This window comes from Pezoporus wallicus, unplaced genomic scaffold, assembly GCF_028554395.1.
Source record: "Pezoporus wallicus isolate ANWC-B61680 ecotype Strahan unplaced genomic scaffold, APGP_CSIRO_Pwel_v1 contig_2439, whole genome shotgun sequence".
Taxonomy (NCBI): Eukaryota; Metazoa; Chordata; class Aves; order Psittaciformes; family Psittacidae; genus Pezoporus; species Pezoporus wallicus.
Genome location: NW_026638501.1, coordinates 2,411,215 through 2,436,426, shown reverse-complemented (window position 1 = coordinate 2,436,426; position 25,212 = coordinate 2,411,215). Strand labels below are relative to the sequence as shown.

Here is a 25,212-nt window from a genome sequence, read left to right as displayed (position 1 = left end):
AAGAAGCTTTAAAACACTGTTCCTGAAGACCTTGAGGCACAGTGAGGAAAAGCCTAAATCCATAATATTTATTATTTCTTGTGGGTTTTATTTGTTTTGGGGTTAAAAATATTAGGATCTCAGAATTTGGAGTGTCTCTGCTGACTTGTACGTGCTTGAGGTTGACTTTGAAATGTTTTCCCAGCTTTTGAGCAATGTCATTTCATTTCAGACACCTGACAAACAGGATTTTTCAGGTTCTTTTTTTCTGATTGTCCTGGGAACTCTAAGCTTGTTCCAGTCACTTGTAACCTTTGTAATCAGATTGACGGAGGTACCTGGGGAAAACCTCCTTCCCTTCTCATCCAGCTTGTAAAGCAGGAAGTGTATTAAGCCTCAGTCCACACCATAAGTATTTTGTTGCCCCCGCTTTTTCTTGCAATCACCCCTTTCTTTTGGTCTCACCCTTTAATTAGGTTTTGCAGTGTTTTTTAAACCTCTGCTTATCCTCAGCAGAAAGCCACCTTTGTGTTAAGCTACAGGTAATTTGCAATCTGGCCTCTCATCTGTATGAAACTAACTGGACTGTTTTGGCTGGCTCATTGCAAAGGAAGAGCTTTCAGAGGACTTGCTCCCTGAACATAGTAATAAAGGATTTGACAGGGTCTCCAACCTGCTGTGAAGGTGAGCACACTTGTCCTTTTCGTAGATAAATCAGGGTTTATCTCTTCTTTTTAGGGACTTTTTCCCCCATATTTACTGTCCCTTTTTGCTTCTGTTTGACTTGCCTCGAAAGAACAACAGCACAATTCCTAAAATCCAGTGACTCAGGAAGGAAACCTCATCTGTAATTAAGTTATCCCTGGAGGGAAGGACAATGAAAGCTTGAATTCCTTCACAAAGAAATTGCCTGTACAAAGGAGCTTTAACTCACTTTGAAATAGTAGACTGGCGTAGAGAGCAGCACAGCTACCTTCCTCAGTGGTGTTCCCCCTCCATCTGCAGGGGATGTAGAAAGGAGGTGGACTTTTGGATGAAGCCTGCCCAGGGTTCAGCTGTTGTTTGCTTTTAGAAAGGTGAGTTTATGCTGCTCTGAAGGCGGCACTGCTACAGTGAGGTCACAACTACTTCTACACCAGAAAGATTTTTTAATCTCTTTTCTTATTCTTTAAGTAGATCTTGCTGCTCCAGGAACCCCTCTGCAGCAAGTGGGCTCATTTGTAGTACAGCTTGCTGAAAGCAAAATACTATCTTCTGTCATGAAATTCTTGCTGTAGTGGTCACTGAGCCGTTCAGCCAGTGTTACTTCAGTTGGAACTATCGTGTCAGTCAGAGCTAGAATGGCCAATATTATTGAGACTGCCTATTCAATCCCAAGAAACTAACCCATAAATGATACCTCTCTTTGAGTGACACTAAAGCCACTAAATGCTATTAAATATAACTTTAAACAGGAAGGATTAAAGAGAGTTGCTCTGTCCTTTCCCTGATCCAGGAAAGACTAGCATGTATCCATTCCGGGCTCCTCAGCAGTAAGGTAGTCATTACCATTTCTCACTATGAAGCTAATTCTGAACTGTTGTGAATCCCATGTCACTCAGGTGTTCTTCCTTGCTTGAGTTGGAGGAGGGTGAAGGAAGAGCTTCATGTCGCTGACGGAGGCTAGGTTGGTCAGAGAGTTGTAGCTTGTTAGTTCCTTAATTGAAAGATCATTTAAGAAATCCAAATGCAAGGTTAAGGGCTAGTCTGTTAGAGGAAGTTTAGGTTGAGATGGTAGTCAGGGCTAACATATATGAGTATGTAAATCTGTATGTTCATTAAAGCAACTAAGGGGTTGTAGATCTAAAGAGAAAAAATATTTCTCTTGTATTGAGGTATTGGGTGATTGTGTTTCAGAGACGATGGAATGTATGACTAAGGACAGTTTGGATATTGTCTGTTGCAGAGGAAAATATTCAGCAGCTAAAGCTGTCTATTAATTTTATAGCATCATGTTTCACTGCCATGAGGCAGAAGGAACTGAAAGAGTTTTCAACTGGGCTGAAACACACCACCTTTATGTGTACTTTTTAGACCCCACAGTCTCATTTTTAGTTGTGCTGTATGTCTCCCATAATCCTTTTGGGGGCCAGGCATCAGAAATGATGTAGTGTAACATGCCTCTTCCCTCTACATGTATGCAGCTAGATCAGTAGGATCAGGAAATTTGGCAATGCTTCAGGACCCTTGCCCCAGCACTAGCAAGACAGAGCAGTGCTTTTGCAGACCTGTCTGCTGCCCTTGCAGAGGACAGACACCCAGCATGACTCATACAGTGCGAAGGAGGCTTGGGTGAGAATTAATATGTATTATTCAAGAAGTACCAATCAGGATCTTATTGTTCTAGGCAGCGTGCAGACTTATAATCAAAACTGTCATCCAAAAGCCTACAGTAACCAATTGTGGGAACTAAGATAATCCAGAGATATGCTTGAAGGTCCTTAAAGAATTTAGGTTCCAAATGCAGAATATCTGATACCAAAAAATTATATTTGATCTTGTATGAAACATCTGGTCTGTAGAATGGTGCTTAATGTATGGATCTGTGCTCTGCACACAGTTATTTTGGAGTCAGTGAGCTTATGCAGTTTCTGACCCATTGCAAAAAATACTTCAGTCCCTCACTTTGTAGAAAGAAGTAAGTGTAGGACAGCATCATGAAGGGAACGGATGGTGAAACCTCCTGTGTCATTCCTGTCTTTGTGAAGCAATGAAAAGGGATATGATGAAGTTTATAAAGCCCACAGTTGATTTCACCAAAACAAAAATTGGTAAGCTACAGACTTAAAATCTCTTTAAATCTATAATCAGCAATTCTGCATGACTCTAAAAAAACGCAAAACAAGCTTGTTTAAGCTGGCTGAATTGAGCATAGGTTCCCACAGCTCAGTCTACAGCGGATAGGTAAAGAGGAAAAATAAAAAAAACATCACCATGTTTTGACTCTTGGCTAGAAAAGCTGTGGAGAAAGATCCAACAAGCATGACATCGGTCATTGAGTTGTAAAGCTGTGTTACACACAAAGGTGAAAAGAGAGCAAAACTAACTCACCCCCAAATTGGCTTTGCAAGGCACTGTTGGGCTGCTCGGCACTGCCTCACCTTATAGTACTAGGGATTTCTGGAGTTCCCGATCAAGGTGATAGAAATCTATGCTCTTTTTACTGTGACAGGAGCATGCTTAATCTTTGCTATAAAGCTGTAAGAGTGCTCCCAGGATTTGACCATCAAAAATTGTATTCAAAATTGTCGCTGATGTGGAAAGGTTACAGATATATTCATATCTAGGGACAAGGTTTAAAAACGCTTAGATTTCATTTTCTTTGGGCTGAGGAAGGGGGAGATAATTCTTAATGATTATTGAAGAAAAAAAAAAAAATCCCAGTAAGGTTTTCTTTGGATGACTGTTCTAGCAGCTTGTCTGTTATTGGCATTGGAGATAAACTCAGGCCTAAAAGCTTTGTTTCCTATACTATTGCTGTCTGCATGGAAAATGTATTGACTCTGTCCTCGCTGGCAGTCAGAAAGTCCATATTGCAATTTCTATATATGGGTTAGGGAAACTGCTGTATTCAGATCCTCTATCCGCATGCAGTGGGGAGATGCAAGAGACTTTTGAGACCTTCATCTCCTTCTCTCAAGTTTCTCCGTTTCAGCTAGGTTAATGATGTACGTACAGCATGTCAAAAGTAGGTGATGTCCCATCTTCTCCTTTTCTGAGATTGAACTGAAAACATGGATTCTTTAGGGGGCTTTTGATTGAGAGAGAAAACATGAAAACAGAGAGGAAGTCTGTCAGAGTTGGATCAGTTTGCCCAAACAGCTCAGTTTTTCAGCTGGCAGCATTTTAGCACTCAGAGGGGAGTTGTCAAAATCTCTCTACAGGCGGCCTTGTCCTTCATGCTGAGACATACCTTATAGTATCTCAAAAAGAAAGAAAGAAATAAAGAAAAAAAGAAAGAAGATGAGGTGGCTTAGGTTACTGTTCTTTTAAGGCATGGAGAAAATACCAACCCTTGTTTCATTTCTTTATCAAATAACATAATGTTAATCTCATTTACTGCTTGATCACTCGCTTTGGGATGGAGTCTATCCCCTCTTGCAGGGACTCTGCACTGTAGCTGAAGCTTGGCTGCAAGCTGGAAGCAGAGCCGGGCAGGCTGTACTGCCTGTCTCAAGGCTCCCATTGCACATTAAAAGAAGTGATTAATGAAGTTAGGGTGCACTGACCCACTTGGAAAACAAATTACTCATCTCTTTGTACTTCCTTAATGAGAGCAGTTGAAAAAAAATACCTGTAACAAAGAAGACTGCTTTAATGCTTTATTGTCTGGGTTGCAGTCACAGTGAGGAATAGTCAGCGAAACCCATGGAAGACGGGAGTTAAGGTTTGTGTGGTGTGTGGTATGTTGTCATGCAGCTGTGGAATATGCAATTCATTGAGTTGGACAAGAGGATTTGTGTCAGGAGCCAGAGAAGAAGGCCCATGTGGTGAAATTGGGTTTTGGAGGCTTGCAATCACAAGCTCCTGGAGAGAGACTCTCACGTAGAAGGTGAGTGGAGGTGGAGTTTCACCTTCTTGTCAGAGGAGAAGGAGAGAAGATGACAGCAGAGGTATCAGTATGACATGAGGATGGAGACCATGCTACCCATGTAGAGACAGGCTGGAAATTAAAGGCAGAACTGGAGGGGACATCTGCTATAGGCTCTCACAAATGGAGGAAAGTGAGAGTGACAAATACTTGGACCTCATCTCACAATATTTGAAACCACAAAACACTTCAATTACCATCTCCAGATGTATGACTTACTGATCTACCTGTCTGCTTCAGATGTGTCTCCTACCACATAACCCAGTATCTCAGCTGATTTCTCTGACAACCTCTTCAGATGCTTTGACATTGAAATTTAAGCTAAGCATGGCAAGAGCTACTGGCTGATTTCTTGTTTTCCCCACTGCTTCCCTTTCTACATGAACAAAAGTGGCACAAGTAACAGAAAGACAGGGTTGTGTCCCAGGCTCTGCCTGTGAGGAGCAAGCATGCTGTAATGCATTTGGCTCTCATTAAAACCCTTGACCTGGAGCTGCGAGATGTAGCTCTCTAAATTATGCTGGCAGGTGGATTAAAAGCTGTCTGAAAGGCAGTGAAGAAAGGCTGTAATTGGTGCAAGTCTCCCTGAGGTAGGGAGAGAGTCTGGTGTGGAGATGAAGGGGATGTCCAGATACAATGCCACTACTATTCCCAGCTAAAGTTTTAAGTTACAGCTAAACTGATAGCTGTCCGTATCCCACCCCTGGCTCTTTTATTCTTACCCTTCCCTGTGCATCAGATCTGGCACTGCTGCCATGGCAGCCTGAATTGTTTCTGCTCATCGAGCCAGTGGAAAACAAGTAATTACTGGGTTTGGTGGGTCATTTTCCATCAGATCAGCTCCAGCTTGCCTTGTGTGTGCGTCACTTGACAAATCTGCTGCACAGAAGGGGATGAAAATGCCTGTCCATGTCCCATGGGAACGAAGAGTGCTGTGAAATGGGTTAGCTATAATATTATTCTGCACCCTTGGTTGAGAATGCCCAGCTAAAGAGATGGGGGAGACAAGAAACATGGGTGATAGTGAGAGCACAGCAGCAAAGGGCAGGCCCTAAAGGAGCACAAGCATAAAGAAAAGAGCAAGCAATACAGAAAAAAAAATAAGGCATAAACATCTCAAGGCAGGGAGGCAGCAGGATTCCACCACCACCCACCCAGAAAGGGAAAACAGATCAAACGTTTCGATGATGACATCTGCTGCTCAGCTTCTGGGAGGGAGCGGTGAGTGACTCTGAGGAGATACCTTTCAAAACAATGTAAGGAACCATTTTCCATCTGTGAGAGATGGATTGAATGCCTTTGGCTAGGTTTCCCCCCAAAAAACCCTTCCTGACTTCTCCATCCCAAGTCTTTTCAGCCTTGTCTGAGGCAGAACAGTCTGGGCTTGACCCACTAGGGCACTTGGAAACATCCTGTTTGACTTCTGGGACAAGAGCAGAATAAGGACGGCAGGAGCTGGCACAGAGCTGCTCTTATCAGATTAAATCTTTGAGAGGTGGCCAAGAAAACCTCCGTGGTTTACTGTATTCACCGTTGCTAAACTCACTCTGGGTGGTTTGTGGCTACCAATAATTGTCATCTGCTGCGGGGCTCTGAGGACAGCATTGCTCTGAATACCCGTCTCATCTGCACCAAAATTGCTATCCTCCTCCCCACTGTTTTCCAGCGCAGGTGACTGGTAAATTGTATTTCATAGCACAGCAAGCACATCTGGGAGGGTGAGAATAATACGATGTGTCATGTTTCTTTAGCCTGCCAGGCAGGTTTTCAGGGAGCAAAGCTCAAAAAATGTGCAGCCCTGCAGGTCAGCACCCTGCCTTAGGCACAGGGGAAAGCCAGACCTGGGTATGGCCTCACTGTATGTGCTGGCATGTGGGGGAAAGATAGGAGGTCTTTAACATTATTTAATTATAATGGCATGTGTGAAATATTTCCTGTTTTTTTTTCCCTCTTTCTTATTCCTCCTCAGCCCTAATACCAGGCTCTCGTACCGCAGGGTAAATTCTGAGCCGTGTGCTGGAGGATGCAGAGCATTGCTGGAGCCAAGGTGCTGCTAAATCAAATGTTTTAAGTCCTTAACAGAGGGGTGAGGTTCATCCAAACACAAAACACAAATTACAATGTTTGCACAGCAAAACGAGAAATCTCTGTGTGACTTGAAGAAGCTTCTTCACCCCTGACTTCAGCTGGGATGTGAGTTTCTGAGTCCTGAATGCTCCTTTGAAAATATGCAGCTGCCACTAATGAAAAGCCTCCGATTGCTTCAGCTGCTGTAGTACTCAGGCAGTTTTTAACCCGTTCCTTTGACATTATTTTTGTCCTTATTTTTGCCTGTACTTGAAACCTATCTTAGGCCTTCCCAGGTAATGGCTGTCACATAAGGAACAGTTTGGTCATCGAAAAGGCCATTTTGATTTCCTTCCTCTCGCAGTTAAGGCTGTTGTTTGTTGTGACAGAGTCAAAGCAGGAATAGTACGTCCTTGAAAAAGACTGGTTCATTTTATCACGCTTTCTGCTCACACAAGCATGCTGCCAGTTGCTGCTTTTGGATTTGCATTTACTTTAAAACACGAGATGCATGTGTGACAAGGATTTAGCCAAACATCTCTTCAGCTCACCCCTCTCCCTGCATCCTTTAATGAGTTTTCTGCCAAGAGCAGTCCTGAATCTTCCACACTCTGACTTTAAATTACACCTGTAAGATGGCATGCATGAGCACACACTATGGGCATTTGAAAGACCTGCTATTATTTACATTTTATGACAGCTTCAAAAGCAGTGTATAGCTAAACAATGTATAGAGTTCCAATATTACAACTTTACCGCTGTCAAGAATAGTATGGGAGAAGAAACATTTGCTTGTTATGATGGCTTTGCTCAGAACTGTAGTCTCTCTGTCAATGCCCATTGAGGCTGCTGGTTTCTGTGACCTCCATTTTCAGAAGGCAGCCATGACCAGGAGCCAGCAGTCCCTCCATGCTCAGTCATGCTTGCAGTACCCTATATTTCCTTCTTTAGTTACTTTAAGCTTGCAATGTTTTCTGGTATGAAGTACAGGTGGCAAAATGACAAGAAAGCAGTGATAATGTAGTCAGAGAGTGCCCTTTGTGAAAGAGGGTTTTCTTGTATTCAGAGGCATGCACAGATTCAAGGGAAGGACATCAAAATAACCTTGGGAGGGAGAGAAGGAGAGGGAGTGGGAGAGTTGCTGCTACCTGAAGGAGTTAAAAGGGCAATGAAAGATGAAAGAGAGATGCACAAAAGAAAGAGAGGTACTCCATAAAAGTCCATGAATAAATGAAGTGGTGGACAGAATCAGTGCTAACTCTAACATGTCTGAGGTAGGGAATGGCTTTATAAAAGCTTTATTTAAAAAATAAAAAAAAGCTTTTAATGCAAAATGGAAAAGGGTGGGCAGTGATGAAATTATGTTTGTAAAGGTAGTCACTGGTGAAAGGCAGAAAAAAAGCCTGCCAGAAGAAGTCTGAATAAATGCCGACTAATAGGTCTGAATTAAATTTGTTTAATGGCATGTCAAAAGAATTTGTTAGGAAACCTACCAGCTTTTTAATTTCTCTTTCCATATGTTTTTATATATCCCTACATATTATGGAGTTCAAAAAGACTCGTGAGTGGAGAAAAAAGGACAAGAAAAATGTGCTAACTTTGGAAATTGAAAAGGATGAGAGTAATGATCCTGGAAATTGCAATCCAACAAAGTGGAATGTAGTCTTCAGTTAGATAATAAATTAGATTTTTTTTTGCAAATATCCTGTTAACAGAGGATTACAGAAATGTGGCCACAAAGTAGTGTTGTTTTACATATCAGATCATCACAAACCGGACTGCTTTTAAAATGATTTTTTCAGTTACATGGGATAAAAGGCCACAGCATTCAATTTATATTTGATCTGTAAAGATATTGGTAAAATACGTATGTTCCCCAGAACTTTTCCTTGGAATATATATTCAGCGTACCTCATGTGTGCCCATCCCATTGTTATAGAGAAAAACAAAGATATGTTGAGAACTGAAATCAAAGTCTCGGAAATTGATGTGCGGTGTCACGGTTATTAACTCATTAGTGATCCAAGCGTGTGGGCAAACAGAATGTGGGATTGAGTCTGTGGAGGTGGCTGTATTCGGAGGTGCTGATAAAGGTCAGTGAATGGTCAGAGGTACCAGCACAAAATGAAATTAAATTACCTGCATGAAATGCTAGCTAGACCGTCTAAGAAGGAGCTTTAGAACTGGTGAGCCCGTGGAAGACAAAAACATACCAAAAGAGGCTGGAAAATGAGTGGAAAACTGAGTAAGAGATGCAGTATAATGTGGCAGAAAAAAATGTGTTGCAGTGATCATCGCCACGTGAGGACAGTAAAGAAAGGAGACTCTCACCACTCGAGGCAAAGAGTTTAAAGCATGTTTGTTTCAAAATGTATCTCCTGGTGGTTTCTCAGGGGGGTCTGGCACAGGGGAGAACTGCGATTTAGGTGCACAACTGTCCATGCCCACCACAGTACCCTCGACAATGAACAAAGGAGCAGTGGGGGAAAGAAAGGACCAACTGTTCTGGTGGCTTTAGGTATTTTGGTGGCATTGTCAGCACCAGAGCTTTAGAAGACAGTTCACAAGATGTTGAGGAGGTCTCTCATCAAATGTTTAAAAAAGGCTTATTTTTTGCCTACAAGATGTTAGTGTCTTTTTTGCTGTGGGTGTCCAATCTATTCAGGTTTTCTCTGTAATGCACAGTAAAATCTCAGGGAGAAAATGAGCAAGGGTCAGGCAGAAAGATTTCTCACGTGCACACATGAAGATAGAAGTTGTGCTTTAGGAAAGACAAATGTCATGGACACTGGAAACTCAGCATAGGTTCAAGAGGGAGGTTTCCCCAGTTAGATGCTACTAACAGTGTGTATGTTTCTGGAAAGAATCAGGGGGAAGTGCTTTTAATAGATGAACAGATGAGACTGCTTTGTTGCTAATTTCCTTGGTTAGTCCATGTATTCACTTTTTTTTTTTTTTTTTCCTGCAGTTTTATATCATGGCATCTATAGATGGCTAAATCACTTAGGGGCAATTTTTTGAAGATGTGTGGTTGCTTATTTTCTATCTATGAGCATCCAGATCCCTTTAAAAAAATCCCTTAGGCCAAGCTATTATGTTTCCTTCAATCTTCACAAAACATTATCTTTGTTCTTCTAAGTTATTAGCTTTTAAAAGTGCATTGTATCTCTCATGTCAGGCTTGAAATTAATGGCCAGCCAGGCACTTTTTCTAATCCGCAAACATCCTTACCCAAGGAAGAGCATGTTACCAAGTAGTCTTTCAAGGTCATACCTATTGTTCAAAAAACTGCTACTACCAAACATGATTCTTTTCACGTTGCTGCAGTATGTGCATATTGCCTGACTACTATGGATGTTTTACACTGTCCTTGTTGAGAGAGGTGATATGAGCAGAAGATGGGCAGTTTGTGGCTAACCACTTCATATTTGTTGTTTGCCCTGTCTCACCCGAGTTGGTTTTGACATTTATGTAGTGTTGGCCAGATCTGAATCTTTTTGGTATGATACAAAAAAAGCAGACAAGAACTGACCCACGATTGTCTTCCACTATTAGTCCTTGTTGCCTCTGGCCCTCTCTGCACTACTCCTGACAATCACAGGGGGCCATGGCCATGTCAGTGGGCATTGGCCATGTTGATGGCCAGACCTTGCCAGCAAGAACAGTAAGGGAAACAGCCCAACCTTAGCAATTAGATATGAAACTGGCAACTTTATCACACATTACTTTGATGATTACGTTCATTGCTCTTTTACTTTTTTACCTGAGAGCCGGCCGCAGAAACACCAGATGGCTACAGTCAGGGTGGGATTTGGAGAAGCCTGTGCAAGCTGTTATGAGACAAGGCATGCTCAACTTCCCATTAGCAACAGAGACATCTTGACCTTTGGTATTTTGTCAGAAGATGTTTTTGTTTATTTTTTTAATAACTAAATCTGAGCCACTTATTTAAAGAGATGCAGTTATTTTTGGAGTGTCCTGCAAAATTATGAAAGGACCTGACACCAGCCGTTTCCTCTTCTATACGCACTTATACCTGGCCAGCATTGCTTAGTGTGTGGGCAGCTCTTCAGGTTGAAGAGCGGTCAGTCAAATAGGCTAATGGATATATAGATGTGCGGGTAGAAATGAAAGCCTGGCAGCTGGAGAGAGGGTCACTCAGGCAAGGGAGGCCATGCCCCACCTTCCAGTGCTGCACCATTGACAGCTCAGACCCAGCATGCAGAAAAAGCAGCTGAAGGACAGGACAGTTTGGAAAGGGAGATGTTGAGTGTTTCTACCATCTTTTTTTCTTTAAGGCTTTCACATTCCTCTTTTCAAGTGTTTTTCTACAGTTGCTGGAACTGGAGAGGGTGACATTGGAGTCACTCATTCCTAGACCTGGGGCTTGCAGTAAGCAAAAGGGCGAAACTGCAAGAGACTGGGAGTTGGCATTACTTGGCAAAACTTCTTCTGTCAGTCTTTGTGACCAACTTGAGTTGCACCAGTGATTATCAGCCTCAAAATCTAGCATAGGTCCCTTTGGTAAAATTTTTTGTTTTTTAATGGAGTCAGTGGCAAAACTTGTAATACCATTAAAATCAGAAGGACCAGTGCTCTGATCTTAAAGTTTGGCCTCCTGACTCGGAGTTTTCTTTGTGTGCTTGTGTATCAGTCCCACTGCTAGGTCTTGCTTCAAGCACAGCACCCCCCTTGCTTCTCTTCCCTCAACCCTCTCAGGTGTCAGCGTTGCCAGTAATAATAAAACCAAAGAAATAATGTGATTCTGTTGATTAACAAGAAGGTTTACAAGGTATCTTGATCCTGAATGTATAACTGGGGCCATGAGAGCCTTTGTTCCTTGTACAGTAAGACTGTGATGAGTCTGAAGAGCAACTAAGCTGGCATTCATGCCCAGAAAATGAAACACAGCAGTTGTTTGCATTGCTTTATTATAGACAAAATACTAAACCCAAAATCTGATTGATTAGCATTGTGAGAAGTGTACAGTCTAACCAAAGTCAAGTTTAATATTCTCTTGGAAGTAATGTGTTTTACATCAGCAGCAAGTGGATAAAAGCTTTCTGCAACTTGTTTCGTTTATCAGAAGAGAGCATTTGATGCTCCTGCTTTCTCCATATTAGGTAAAAGCTTTAATAAAACATTCATAAATTTCCATAGTTATTACTGAATGTCTAGAGAAACTCATAGATGTTTTGTAGTATTATATACTGTGTATGTATATTCTTTACTCCAGCCTAACCCAATTCCTTTTTGTATTTGAGATCACTTGGTCCCATGAAGACAAGGTGATAAAAACCAAATAAACAAAAGAGCCTAAAAATCCCAAACCAAACCCGTTTGCTAGCAATGGGCCCATAGAGAAAAAGAGGCTGTTTAAGCTGTATTAGACAAAGCATTGCCAGCAGGTCGAGTGAGGTAATCCTGCCCCTCTGCTCAGCACTGATGAGACATATCTGGGTGCTGGGTCCAGTGCTGGGCTACCCAGTACAAGAGAGATAGGGGCTTACTGGAGCAAATCTAGCAAAAGGCCACAATGATGAATAAGGAATTGATGCACCTTTATGTGGGGAGAGGCTGAGAGAGCTGGGACTGTCCAGCCAGGACCAGATGTGGTCCAGGGGATCTTACTGATATATGTAAGTACCTGATGTGGGGGGAAATAAAGAAGATGGAGCCAGCCTCTTCTGAGAGGCAGCCACTGACAGTACAAGAGGAACAATTTGAAATACAGGAAATTGTACTTAAATGTAAGAAAAAGTTGTTTATTTGTTTGTTTGTTTCCTGTGAGAGTGGCCAAGCACCAGTACAGGCTGCCAAGAGAGGTTGTAGAGTCTGTATGCATGTTGATACTAAAAATCAGCCTGGACATGTGCCATAGGCTCTTGTTGCCCTTGGGCTGGACTGGGTGATTACCAAAGTTCCATGCAAACCTCAGCTATTTTGCAGTTCAGTAGTATTTTTGATACAGCCTGTCTTATGGTTATAAGGCACTGATCCTGCACATTGAGCAGCTTAAAGTGAGAGCAGGCCATCTGTCTGTTTCTACTGCAGAACTGGGCAGCTATTAAATGATGACCTGTGCTCACTAATGACATCAGATGGATTTTTAACATGTAAAAGAGAAGGAGAATGCACTGTAACTCACTATTAGCTATGGGTTCGTCTGAAGCCGATTTCCCATGTTAAAGCACTTAAAAGCAAATACAGAATTTATGATGTGTTGGTAGATTTTAAATTTGAATAGCGTCCAGTTGTTGTAATGGCTAATAATGTAAATTATCTGAGTCAGCCTCAGAGTAAAGCAGTAATTATATCCTGCCTAGACACACTTTTTTTTTTCCCCCTTTTCCATTAATATTTCATCCCCCTGAAGAGATGTTTTCAATGTATTATGTGCACCAGCATACTGCACTTGTGGTATTCCTGGGCGTCATTTACAAAGAAGCCCGAAGACTGTACCGCTGCTGTGCTGCCTTGACGCTAGCTTCGAAATTGCTTGGAGCAACAACAGCAAGTGTCAACAGGGAGCCGTATTAATTATTTGGAATGTGTCTCGTAAGAGGAATCAACTGTTTTTATTGCAGCACGAATATTACTTGAAATGGGAAGGTTACTCTAACTGTTATCGTAATCTATGTGTCATTAACTTTCTGTGTTTAGAAAAAGAGATTAACAACCCTGTAAATTGTTACAGTAAATAGATGAATTATAACAACATTTTATTGTAAAGAAAAAGTTTATTTATAAGTTTATATTTAGAAGTTTCTTAATATAGTTACCTCTAAATTACTGGAGAAGAATTAAGTCCTTAGCAACTGGGAAACTGCATGGTGGTTTTGGGAACCAAAAAGCTTCCACCCAGGTGAAAGCAATGCAAGCTCTGAAACTGATATCTGTGTCTTCTGCAGGTGGGAAAAAAAAAAGCATTTGTACTTCATACCATGCTTCCTTCAAAAATTGCTGTGACACAGAAATGCTTCCCTCTTAGAGTGAGATTAACAGATTGAATGTCCTTGTGTGAAATTGGTTGTCTTCTGTAGCATATGGCCTTTTGAGAGAACATCATGCAAAATATATGTGGTAGTTGTAAAGGAGGTATAACTAAAGGTCAGCATAGTACCCATGTCTTCATGGAAATAACAAAAGAAAGGGGAGTGTTTTCAGCCTTTCATCAGGGATCTCCAAAATGGAAGCTCATTGTGAAAAGTACACAACCAAACAAAATACTTGCAAATCTGCTTTGAATCCAATGCCATTGAAATCCTTTATGTTTCATTATAGCCCTGATAGATAGGAAACAGTGAAACTAAAACACTTATTTGTCCACAGGGCAGGCTCACCATGGGCAGGTCTCCTACATTGCCCCACCGATCCACCTCGATTCGGATCTGGAGAGGCCGCCATCCAAGGGTGAGTCGGTGACACAGTCTCCATGCACATGCATTGCAAAAACCTGCCATAAGCATGAGTGTGCCTCACTTTTCCACAGAGCCTCCATGGTAAAGTTATCACCCTCCATCCAGGGACACTCTTAGGAGCAAATTAATTCCTGCAAGAGGACTGTATGAGAGATGACTATGTCTCATGTGCCCCATTACATAGCTTTGAACATATCAGCTTGTTCACAAGCTATTTTGCTGTTCCCATTGCTTCTGGAGGGACAGGTATAGGTATACCTTTGGACCTGCCCTCTGCCTTCCTCTTTTCCTTCCTAATGACAGTGCACAGGCACAGGGGACTGGTGGCAGGAGAACTAAAAAAAACCAAACCAAACCAACCAAGCAAACAAACGAAAAACAACAAACACCAGTGTTGCACAGTACAGTTGCTCACCCACCCACTAACTGATACTCAGATGCCCCGAATAGCGATCAGTCCCTTCCAGGTAACTCCACCCAGTTTATATACGTGACGTGCTGTGGTATGGAATACTCCTTTGGCTGGTTTGGGTCAGGTGTCCTGTGTCTGCTCCCTCCTGGGTTCTTGTGCCCCTCCTCACTGGCAGAGTGTGGGAAACTGAAAGGTGTTTCATCAGGGTAAGTGCTATGGAGCAATAGCTAAAACATCAGTGTGTTATCAGCATTGTTCTCAGACTAAAGCCAAAAACCATCACTGCACCAGCTACTAGGAAGAAAATTAACTCTGTCCCAGCTGAAACCAGGACATCTTTGCAGTGATTATTGTCATTCTGCCCTAACACTATAAGGCTGCAAGTATGTTTTTGTGTGCACGTTTCTCTAAGTGTTCATGATCAAAAATACAGCATGTTAATGCAAGATTAATCAGGATAGGCACTGAAGAAAGCTGTTTTCCAAATCTCACTTCTTTATCCGTTTTTTACATTCTGGGAGACAAAAACCTTTGTGTTGGTGAATTGCAGCTGCAACTGTAAACCCTGCTCCTCCAAATAGCCCAAGGGCTTTGTGGGCTAATTGAAGCATAAAGTTAATGTTTCTGGCATGAAAGACTCCCTTAGTTCTGAGTGAGCTTTTCCACCAGCATCCATGTGGATGCTCTAGATCTGTACCTTGATTGAGTAAACATTTACTGGGCTTTTTCCCTTTGTAAGTGTGAATGTGCTTTCTTAGCTGATGCAGTAACAAAACCTAAGGAACTGACTCTTGTACAGAAGAAGCCTCAGCACTATTATTCCTTGGAGATTCCCCTTGCACCTCTGCAAGGTTGAACCAGGTGTTGGGTGGTGGAGATTCAGTGTGAGAATGCTGGATTAACAGTCCTCTCTCCAAATTTGGTCTTCTTGTGAGTCATGCTGGTCACAAACAATCTCCTGGCAGTCCACAACCTCCATTCAGATTCTTCTAGACCACTTGATAACTTCCAGTTCTGTAGTAGAGTTTGCTACCTTGCTTTTTTAGCAGAACACTCCATTAAGGCATAGACAGTTATGACTTCCAGGACCTTCTTGCTCAAGTCTGTCTTTGATGTTGGATGTGATGATTCAGAGCTTATTTAGAATAGGCAAATCTTTGCTGTGGGATCTGGAGCCAGCCAATGGAAGACTCAAGGATGGTGGAACTGCAGCAGCCAAGAAAGCTGTGCTTTGCTGTCTCCAAGATAAAAGAGCCATTGTATGAGTGCATAGCTACCTCTGCAAGATGAATGGTGCTGACACCAGAAGTAGGGCAAAGTGGGTCAGGCAGAACAGTTGCAGCATGTACAGAGAAGGTAAAATGGAATTTATCCGATGTAAACTGCTACATTAACTGCTTCCACCAGGGCCATCACCTCCCCATGAGGATTCTTAAAGAAAGGGCTGCTCAGAGTGGAAGGGCTGATATTACTGCTGCTACGTGCTGGTAAAAGGACTCGGATCCTGTTGTGTAACTTAATAGGGGAAGTCCAGGGAGGCAGTCAGCTCTGAAGGCATCTATCTATCAGGTGGTGACTAGGGGGTGTTAAAAATGTATTAATCGTTACTGTCTTCTGGGGAAAGAGCAAGCGTTTCCTCTAGCCCTAAGAGCTGGCACGTGTAGCAATACTTCTGCATCTGCTGCCTCATTTCCAACCTCAGTGCCTAAAATCCATTGGAATGTTGTAATAATTATGGGTGTTTTCTTTTTCTTTCCTAAGTCTGTGAGGGTGATGAAGGGTTTGTCTGAATTTTCTGACACCTTACGACATGCTCAGGTCATGTTCAGAGCTTCATTCCAAAACCGCAAGAGCTGTTTTAAGCAAAGGAGGGAAAACCATCTCTGTCCTGAAGCTCTCGTTGATTCTTCACATTTCCAACAGCTGGAACTCTAAAAAAAGAGCAGCATTATGACAGTCATCATGCATCACTAATGCTTTTGGCTGTTGCTTTGATGCTCTTCATTTCCCTTCTGCATCGCCCCTTACACAGAGATGAGCACCAGATGCAGGTCAATGTTGCAGTTGGAGTGGCAAAAAAAAAGAAGCCACCATATAATTTTAATTGTAGTAAATGGAAATAGAGCCAGGGTAGGATTCACAGTCCTCTCTCCAAATCTGGTCTTGTCGTGAACTGAGTTGGTCACATACAATCTCCTGGCAGTCCACGACTTCCATTCACCTTCATTCTAAACCACTTGAAAACCTGAGATATAAAAGGGGTAAGGATATGAAAGCATCTTTCCTTCCCGGCTTATCAAAAAACGATAGAGCTTTAGTGCTCCTGTGGGTCTGTGCAGTTGCAATGCTCAGCTGGCAGATTTACTTGTAACTGCCTCTTCCTTCTCCTTTTTAAAAATTTTATCACTGGTGACATTTACACACATCGTTTATGCATGCAGGGCATTTTTACCTGCTTTTCAGAGCCCTGATGCTGGTAGTGAAGAGAGTATAAACCTCAGTAGTTTGCTAGTACATTAGTGTCATCGTGCATTACGGGGTAATTACTCTGAACCACTGCTCTGTACAGTAATGCAGTAATGACGCTGTAAATCACTTGATAGAAATGAGGCCCTGAATCAGCATTTTTTATCAAGACTCTTCTTATTCCCTAGTCCCTTTTTAATTTGAGGGTGTTTTAAAATTAGTTCCATATATGAAGCACTGTTAACCATTATTTTTACACCTCCTCTCAGTCTAACAATCTGGATGTGATTACATGATTTTTATGCAACTGTTTACACCATCTGCATGCAAAATAATTGCAGGGGTAGCTGAGACCTCAAGTGGTGATCTCATAGACTGAAGATTAAACCTGTGTTTAAAAATGGACCAGTGGTTACTGACAATAGCAAGGAGTTTTATAGAAGAGGGAAATGCTGATACTCTTGCTTAGAAAGGGATTTTATGGAATTATCATGCATAGCAATAAATTAAATTTAGCGTTTGGACTCTAATTCTGCCAGGTACTAAAGCACAGCAAATAAGTGAATTAAACTCATTGAATCCACACACTAACGCTATTTATAAAGCTTTATAGAATCAGATTTCAGTATATATGTGGAATCATATTGAACATGAAATATATACCTAGTGTTTAGACAGTCTGAGGAGCTCTCCTCTCATGTTGAGCTAGCTATTTGCAAAGGTTTCCTTCAAAGTTGAAGCTCAAGGAGTAGTTGTCTTGGAGATTGATATGCTTGAAGTCAGTACATTTCCAAAACATGAATTGGCAAGCAAAGCCATGTATTGTTCCCCAGTTCTAGAAATAAATAGTAAAGGAGGGGTGGAAGGTTCTTACCCTTATGTGCAAATTTCTGTAAACAGGGGGTTATTTCGGCCCCAGTTAAGGCACTGTGGAGTTTTTTCTCCTGTTAATCACAGCTGTGAGCTTCAGCTTCCATAGACACAGAATCTCTCCCTACCCCTTGGGCAGCATGTCAGGGAGAGAGACAGAGGTCTTTATGGATTTCCCCCCCTTTCTTCTCCAGCTCAGTGGTATGTTCCTTTGTGTTTTCAGTCAAAAGCTAGATCCATTCTGCAATTTTTCTCTCTCCTTGCATTTGCAACATCTGAAGGAGAACTGTTTGTGGATGTTAGAAAGACTGTGAAATCTTATTACCAGAAATAGAGCAGGGGTTTGGATGCACACATTCTGGGTCTTCTTATTTTTTTCTTCCTCCCGGAGGTCCCAGAGAGGGTTGATGGCTTTGCAGATGATGATGTGGGAGGATCTGACAGCTGGTCTCATTACACAGGCCCAGTCCTCCTTCCCAGGTCCAGAGAAAGGACAGCGCTGGGCAATGAGGCCCAATGGCACTCCTTGCCTTAATTCAAGCTGACACACAGGGACACACACCCCATGCTTGCCAGGCCCTAAGACTCCAGCTCTCTTGTCTCTCCTTCGCCCCGATGCTACAAGAGAGGTGCGTGCTGTTGAGGAGCTCCTGCTCTGGACTGATGCTGACTAGGAACCTCCTCTTTCCAGGCTTTTTCATTTTCTGCTTTAGTACCCCTGGGAAAGCCATTCCCTCAGCTCAAGACTCCTTTAGAGTGTCCTTTTGCTTCTCTCTGAGGTCCTGCTTTTATTCATCCTGCTGCTTCCTTTTAATGTTAGTTACATCTATATATTTCCAGCTTCTTACGGCAATATTATTGTCTCTGGACAAGAGAGTCCAGAGGAGTGGCCAATTCAGTGCCTTTGAACCAAGAGAGGACCATGCACCAGAGGTCTGTTGGGGTCCCCCATGCTCAGGAACCCTTATTCCGTTTTTCTCTGTGCAATGTTGGGGTACTGTGTAGTGTTTCTCTCTTCCTTCGTAGTGTACAGGGTTTTCTTCTGTGCTTTTGCTCAGCCTTTTCTCCAAGTATGACTGCTTTCAGGGACTCCTCTTCATGACTGCCCACCAGAGGATTTCACTCCCTCTGCCATGAGGTGTGAGTGCTCATTGCAGCAAGCCAGCAACACACACACACCATTTTCTCATCCCACATGGCAAGCACAGTATATGAGGCACACAGGTAAATGATGTTGCGCCAGTTGGGTGAAAGATAACTATTCAACATACATGCACAGTCAATAGAAAGGTTGGCCAATGACTACAAGTTTCATGTGCACTGTGAATTTTCAGCTGTCGTGTTTTGAAGAAATCTGTACAGATTTCTTTGTTGGGTCGCTCTGCTGTTTTGTTTTTTTTTCATTTGAACTCTGCTTTCTGTTATGATGGGCAGATTCATCTCAAGCCCTTAGTTTCCAGGCCTGAGATGAGTCTTCCAACAGCTCAGTGTAGTGACAGGGTGAGTTTTGAGCAGTGTGGTAGATGTGGATGCAGGAATATATTGCTATCTATGGAGCTTGTTTGGGTTGTAAAGACGGTGGAGGGGTGAACTCTGATATAAACATGTGACGCAGCAGCTTTGAACATTGGCCACGCTCTGTATTTATTAATTTCTCATTAGGTATTATGGGCGGTGATAACTAGTATCGTAATTGAAGTAGCCAGAGCTCCTACAAATCTTGCAGCCAGACTGCAGTCCACCTGTTTGCTGGTTATCATCAGCAAGGTACCATTTTGCATCCTGTAGCTACGCATAGGCAGAAAGAGTTAATTGCATGCCATTTGCTGTTTTCCTTTTTTACTATGGTGTTGAACTGTTGCTCTTATTTCTTTGGAATGTGTGTTTTTGTTGCAGAGGGGCACCTTGGGGCATTGCTGTTTATTTATAAGATAACAGTGCTTGCGCTAGCAGAAAGCTGGAGCTAACAGTCTTTCAAAAAGGAGTGCTAATCCTGTATGCTGGTGGGAACTGTTCAAAGTATTTAAACTTGGAAATATTTAAGGATTTGGGGAGAAGGGCATGACACAACACAGTCTGAGCATTGTTTAACACCTTTCCTATTATTCCTAATCATCTAAAACCAAGCCAAACCACTTTTTAGCTGGCTTTTTTTAACAGCTAGCTGGTGCCTTGTAAAGGAGTTTTGCTGTGGGAGATTGTCTTGAACTGATTTAAAGATACCTTGAAATGTTATTCTTTGTAGTCTGTCTGAAGCAGTCATACAACTTGATAAGCTCAAAATGGACGTAAACATCCACCTAGGAGATTCTTTTGACAGTGGGTTTCATTTTCCACTGCGCTGGCTTGTACCACTTGCCATCAGTGGTGGAAGTTTTCACCCACCTGACAGTGACAACAGCTGGAAAGCAGAGTCAGCTGTGGTGGGAGCACCCTCAAGCATCACTAATCTAAATTGAATGTCCTATTACCAGCTTGAAAAAAAGCTGCTGAACCAATTCAATGTGGAAAAAAGAGCACAGTGCCTAATACAGCATGAGACCCTTCTCAAACTCATTTTTTTTCCCTCTTTTCTGCCAGACTAATTTTTGGCTACACTTCTTTTCCTGAAATATTTATAGGGCAAATAACTGTTTTAAATGAGCAGATGGGGGAGACATAAGACAAGCTGTTAAATTAATAAACATGTGTGGTGCTTTATCAGTAAGGGAGCCCATTTTGGCATTTCTTCTGGATGATTTGTATGGCCTATCACCATTGCACCTGGTGCAGGGACAAGAAATGGGCACTTAATAACCAAACAATGTGCAAACTCCTTCCATTATAACTTCATTATGTCAGATATAATCGTCTATAACTAGATGTCAAATACATAATTTATGTCCAGCTCCCCTGTGGAATAGTGGCCATATGAATGAATGGCCCCATTAATGGGAAGAAGCTTTTACTGTAACTTTTCCCCCTCCTGGTACATGGTCCATTTTGTCATCTGTTGTTAATTCTGGATCATTTCAGGGCTGCAGAAAAATGCCTGTTATATTTATATTTGTGTAATGGGAGAAGATGGCAAATAAATCATAGGAGAGATCAAATTTCAGGTCTACTGATTTCCTAAGATATATTCTGGTTTAAAAGTTAATAGGATTGGTCTGCAGTGTTTTGATTGAGAGGCATAACCGGTCTTAATTTTACCTGTTAGAGACATTAAAAAGGCTTACTATGTGAGGTAACACTTCCTATGAGAGCCCTCTGCCACAGTTGAAGAGCTTAGCCCTTGGAAAGTCTTTATCTGCCACTGCAGCCATGCTGCTTGCATCCTTTACTGTATGTTGCATCTTTTCTTGTGTTATGTCCTATGGTGCCAATTTATAGAAGTGCTCCATGATATATGTGATGAAGTGTGTCATCATCACCTGAAAGGATGGAGGATAGGACAATGGTGTTTTTCTAGAGGAGTCCTTTGGAAACGTGTGTGTTAGAGCAGGACATAGGATCCCAGTTGTTCTATGCAGAGTCTGTGGGGATTCACAAATGCAATAAGGACAAATTCAAAAGATCAGGTTGTTGTGGGTCTGTTTAAAAGATACATTTTATACATTTTTATTATTTAATTTTTTTTTTTTAATATATGGCCTTCTTTTGGGTTTAAAACCTGGTAGAGAAGTGGATGTTCTAAATTTGGGAAGACGATTTATTTGTAATGCCGCTAGGAAGCCACCTCTGATATTGCACTATTGGTATATTATTGGTATATTGTTACTTAATGAGAAAACCTATTTTATTTTATTGTAACTACAGGGGTAATATTTGTTTTATTCTTCCATAGGTATAAATCTGGATGAAAAATTATCCAGCTGATACCATTTATAGTGTTTCTTATGCCAGTACCAATTTGTTTTAAGGCTAGAGAATGAATGGTATGTTTGCCCAACAAAATATTTAAGTTTAATAGACTTTTGACTTGGCTTTCTAAGTGGCATGTATGCTAAAGTATTTGCAGTGGTGGAATATCATGTTACATCTATAGCATCTTCTTCTTGAAAAAATTGTTGTAATTCTTTAATTCTTTTCATACTTGTTATTTTTTACTGTGTGTATGGTGCAGATCAACATTAAGAAAGAAATGTAAGTTGTGGTTTAAGACAAGTTGGGAAAAGCAACTGATAGAGGCCTGTGCTATTCAGTGGTGTAGTTTCACTGCCTTCCAATAGAATGTAGAAATATCTTACTAGTCAATGAGTAAGCTTAGTGTGCTGTCATTGAAGTTCATCAGACTCAAGCCATGCCTCTCTAGAAAGGCAAGCAGCTCATTTCCCATACAAGCAAATAAGGTTAGGCTCAGACATACTGCTGTTGACAGCAGTGAGTAGAAGAGTTTTGTGTTCACTTGATGACTCTTCAGCTTTGCAGTGGGATTTTCTGTAGGCAGGCAGTTTTTTTGCAGCAGTTGGCTCTTGGAATCATCTTGGATTGAATCAGAAATTGCTGGAAATGGGAGATTTCCACCAGTCAGTGGTATAGTGCTTTCTAAAATGTTTGAGTTTAGAGATTGCTTTGGCTCTTGAATTTCCTTAAGGTGGACTGTTGAATTTTGGTCCTTCCCTTTGTATGTTATTACAGAGGAATTCTACTGGTGTGATATAATCCATTCAGAGGGAAATTTATGCCCATGAATTAGGTACCTCACTCTTGAAAGATGCTTTTGGAAATTCCAGCCTTAATAATGCATACCAAACACTGATTTATAGATAAATATTATGGATCCCTGTTGCTAAGATTATATCTTGGCTCCCTATAAAAGACATCATGATTTAAGTCTTTCAGCCAAGTAAATTTGGCTGGATAACTGGAATATTTGCTCTGAAGACAAGGATTGCTATCCTCTAGCTCCAAATATGTTTTTATTGCCTTCAGATTGGTTTGAAGAAGTTCATTCTCCTTGAAAACTCACAAGAAGCAGTATTTAAAAGACCTTGATTGCCTTTGAGAAGAGATATTAAGGTTGCTTAAATATAATTATACAGGTTAGCAGGTGAGCATGCATGAGGGTGCAACAGACATGGGCTGTTGGCCAGGGAGCTTTCAAGGATAGAGAGTACCAGCTGGTCTTGGGGTAAGGAGAAAACTTTGCCCTTACCCAGCTGAGGACGCTGTTCTTTTTGCAGATATGGTACACAGGAGGTGTTACAGAGGGCTCTAGATAAAGAGTTAATTTGCAGCAAGTATATTTTGGAGAAAATTGCTCGTGCTTTCTTCATTAAAGAATGACCACAATTAAGGATGCTTTCATGGCAGTCTTAGAGACTTGAGATTGTCTCTAAGTCCCTTTTTCATCTTTATTTCATTATGAGCACTGCTTTGCACAGATGTGTGTGTGTGTCCTTGTCTGTATTATGCCCAGAAATTTAGTAGTAGACATGCAACAAAATAGTGCTGTTACTGAGTAAACAATTACGTTTCATTTTCTGGAATAAAAGTGAATGTGTGTCCATAAATCTTCTTCTAAATAATCTGTGGTGGAGAGTAAAAAGAAGATGAGGATTCTAAAATCATGAAAGCCCTTCACAGCGGAATCCTGTGTGCTACTGAAGTGTAACAAGCTTATTTATATTTTATTGTGCTTCTAGATCAAGCTGCATTATGGGCTGCATTCCTCTGACACTATAGCTGTTGCTAAGGAAGAGGTACATTATGTTAATATTTTGTAATCATAACTATGTAAACTGGGTTCTGTACATTGAAGAAGTTAAGGGGCAGGGGAGTGAAGTTAATGCACCATTTTGATTAGAGTATCTGCAGATTGCCACTCATATTTAGAGGCAAAAAGCAAGCTTGAATTTGAGAAGAATTCACACAGAAAATGGGAGAAAACCAAACAAATGAAAGAATTTGTTCACTGAACTTTAAAATCGTTCAGCAGATCTGGAACCAGTGCTGCTAAGAGGGAGCCTGGAAGAAGCAAACTGAATGCTCTTACCAGACACATTCAGTGAGATATTTCTCAGCTTTCTCATGCCTTAATGTGTTTTGATAATTTAAACAGAGCATTCAGCCTTAATTCCCATTTTCTGACCATTTCCAATGCTGGTGTCTATTACGTGATTTTAGACATTCTGATTCATCCAAGCTGATTGACTAAGAGTTTATGATCAGGAAGTAGCCAGCAAAATATATAAAATAAAATGGCAACGTGCTTGGAGTTAAAGAAAAGGCCAGAGTCATGAGCAAGATACGTCCATACTGGTTATTTAAAAAACTACGCTCTACAGACTGTATTGATTAGTATTTAAAAAAAATGTTTACACAGCAAGTAAAATAAACAAAGAAGGATCTTGGCATTCCTCCTAAAGGAATGTTCTGAACTGAGTTTCCCCTTTCAAAACTGTTTTCTCATTAATACGTCTGCCAAGGCATGAAGCAGCCTTGAAGAGGGACGTCTGGATGGGTGGGAGCTCATCTCAATTCTGGCATGCCTTGCTCCTAGCTGATTTTACCAGGACGGTGTCCTCAGGAGTATCCAGGGTTATCATGGCCATGGCGCGTGAGAATAGGTAGTTTTTGCCTCCTACTACTGTGTCTCTCATTTTCAAACATGCAGTATACCAGAGCTGGTTTTGCACCTGGATTGGTACAGTAAGAATTATCCCCTCTTAATCTCAGCTTCTAAATCAGGGGGCACTGAGCAAGCTGATGTCAGTCTTGTTTGCCAGATCCCCAGCAAGCAGCATCTCTCAAGCAGAGCTGGGAAACCCATCAGGGGCTTGCCAGCATCCTAACCCTGTTACATTTTTTTTAACATCAGCTTCAGTCTCTGACCTTGCCATGATGAGCAGAGCCACCTTTTTTGCCTTCTGTCTCTTCCCTCCTCATTTTCAGTTTTGCTCAAACCTTGTACAATGGGTTCTTTGACCCTTAACAGGGCTTTAGAAAAGTTTAATACTACATTTTCCTAGACAAGACTGTAATAATTTATGTTATACCTCATTGTGTGCACCTGATCATAAAATCCATTGAGAAGCTAAGGCCTGGGAAGTGTCACTCGCTTGGGCAAATTAAATATAGTGTGAGGGAAAGGAGTAGTTGGCCCTGGGAGGGAGTGAGTACTTCATACTTGAGGTGTGTGTTGTAAAGAGAAAATGGGAAGAGTGATGGGCTACCAGGATGTGGATTGGGGATGAGGTCGATGGGAGAGGAGTACCAGAAAATAAATACAGCTTGCATGGTTTGTTCAAAGATGATGGGCATAGAGGGCATGCTGGGCAAGCCACATAGTTTAGAAGGCGGCAAAATGAGACGGAAATGATGGGAAGGGAAAAATGATGTTTTTAAGCTATGCTTTTATGTAATGTATATAGAGATTTAAAATC

At 41.5% G+C, this 25,212-nt stretch overlaps 1 protein-coding gene across 20 annotated transcripts in view; it reads left to right on the top strand.

The window, feature by feature from the left end:
- The window catches only part of ADGRL3 (adhesion G protein-coupled receptor L3), a 339,457-nt gene that overhangs the window by 173,531 nt on the left and 140,714 nt on the right, over positions 1-25,212 (top strand). For 19 of the 20 annotated variants that reach the window (XR_008972358.1, XR_008972359.1, XM_057411078.1 and 16 more), the window contains one exon: positions 14,009-14,089. The exons of the other annotated variant lie outside the window; for it this stretch is intronic. Coding sequence is in view for 17 of the 19 variants with exons in the window: in XM_057411078.1 (XP_057267061.1) it covers positions 14,009-14,089 (81 nt within the window). In the remaining 2 variants the exon portion in view is untranslated. The remainder of the gene's footprint in view (positions 1-14,008; positions 14,090-25,212) is intronic. 20 annotated transcript variants of the gene reach the window in all.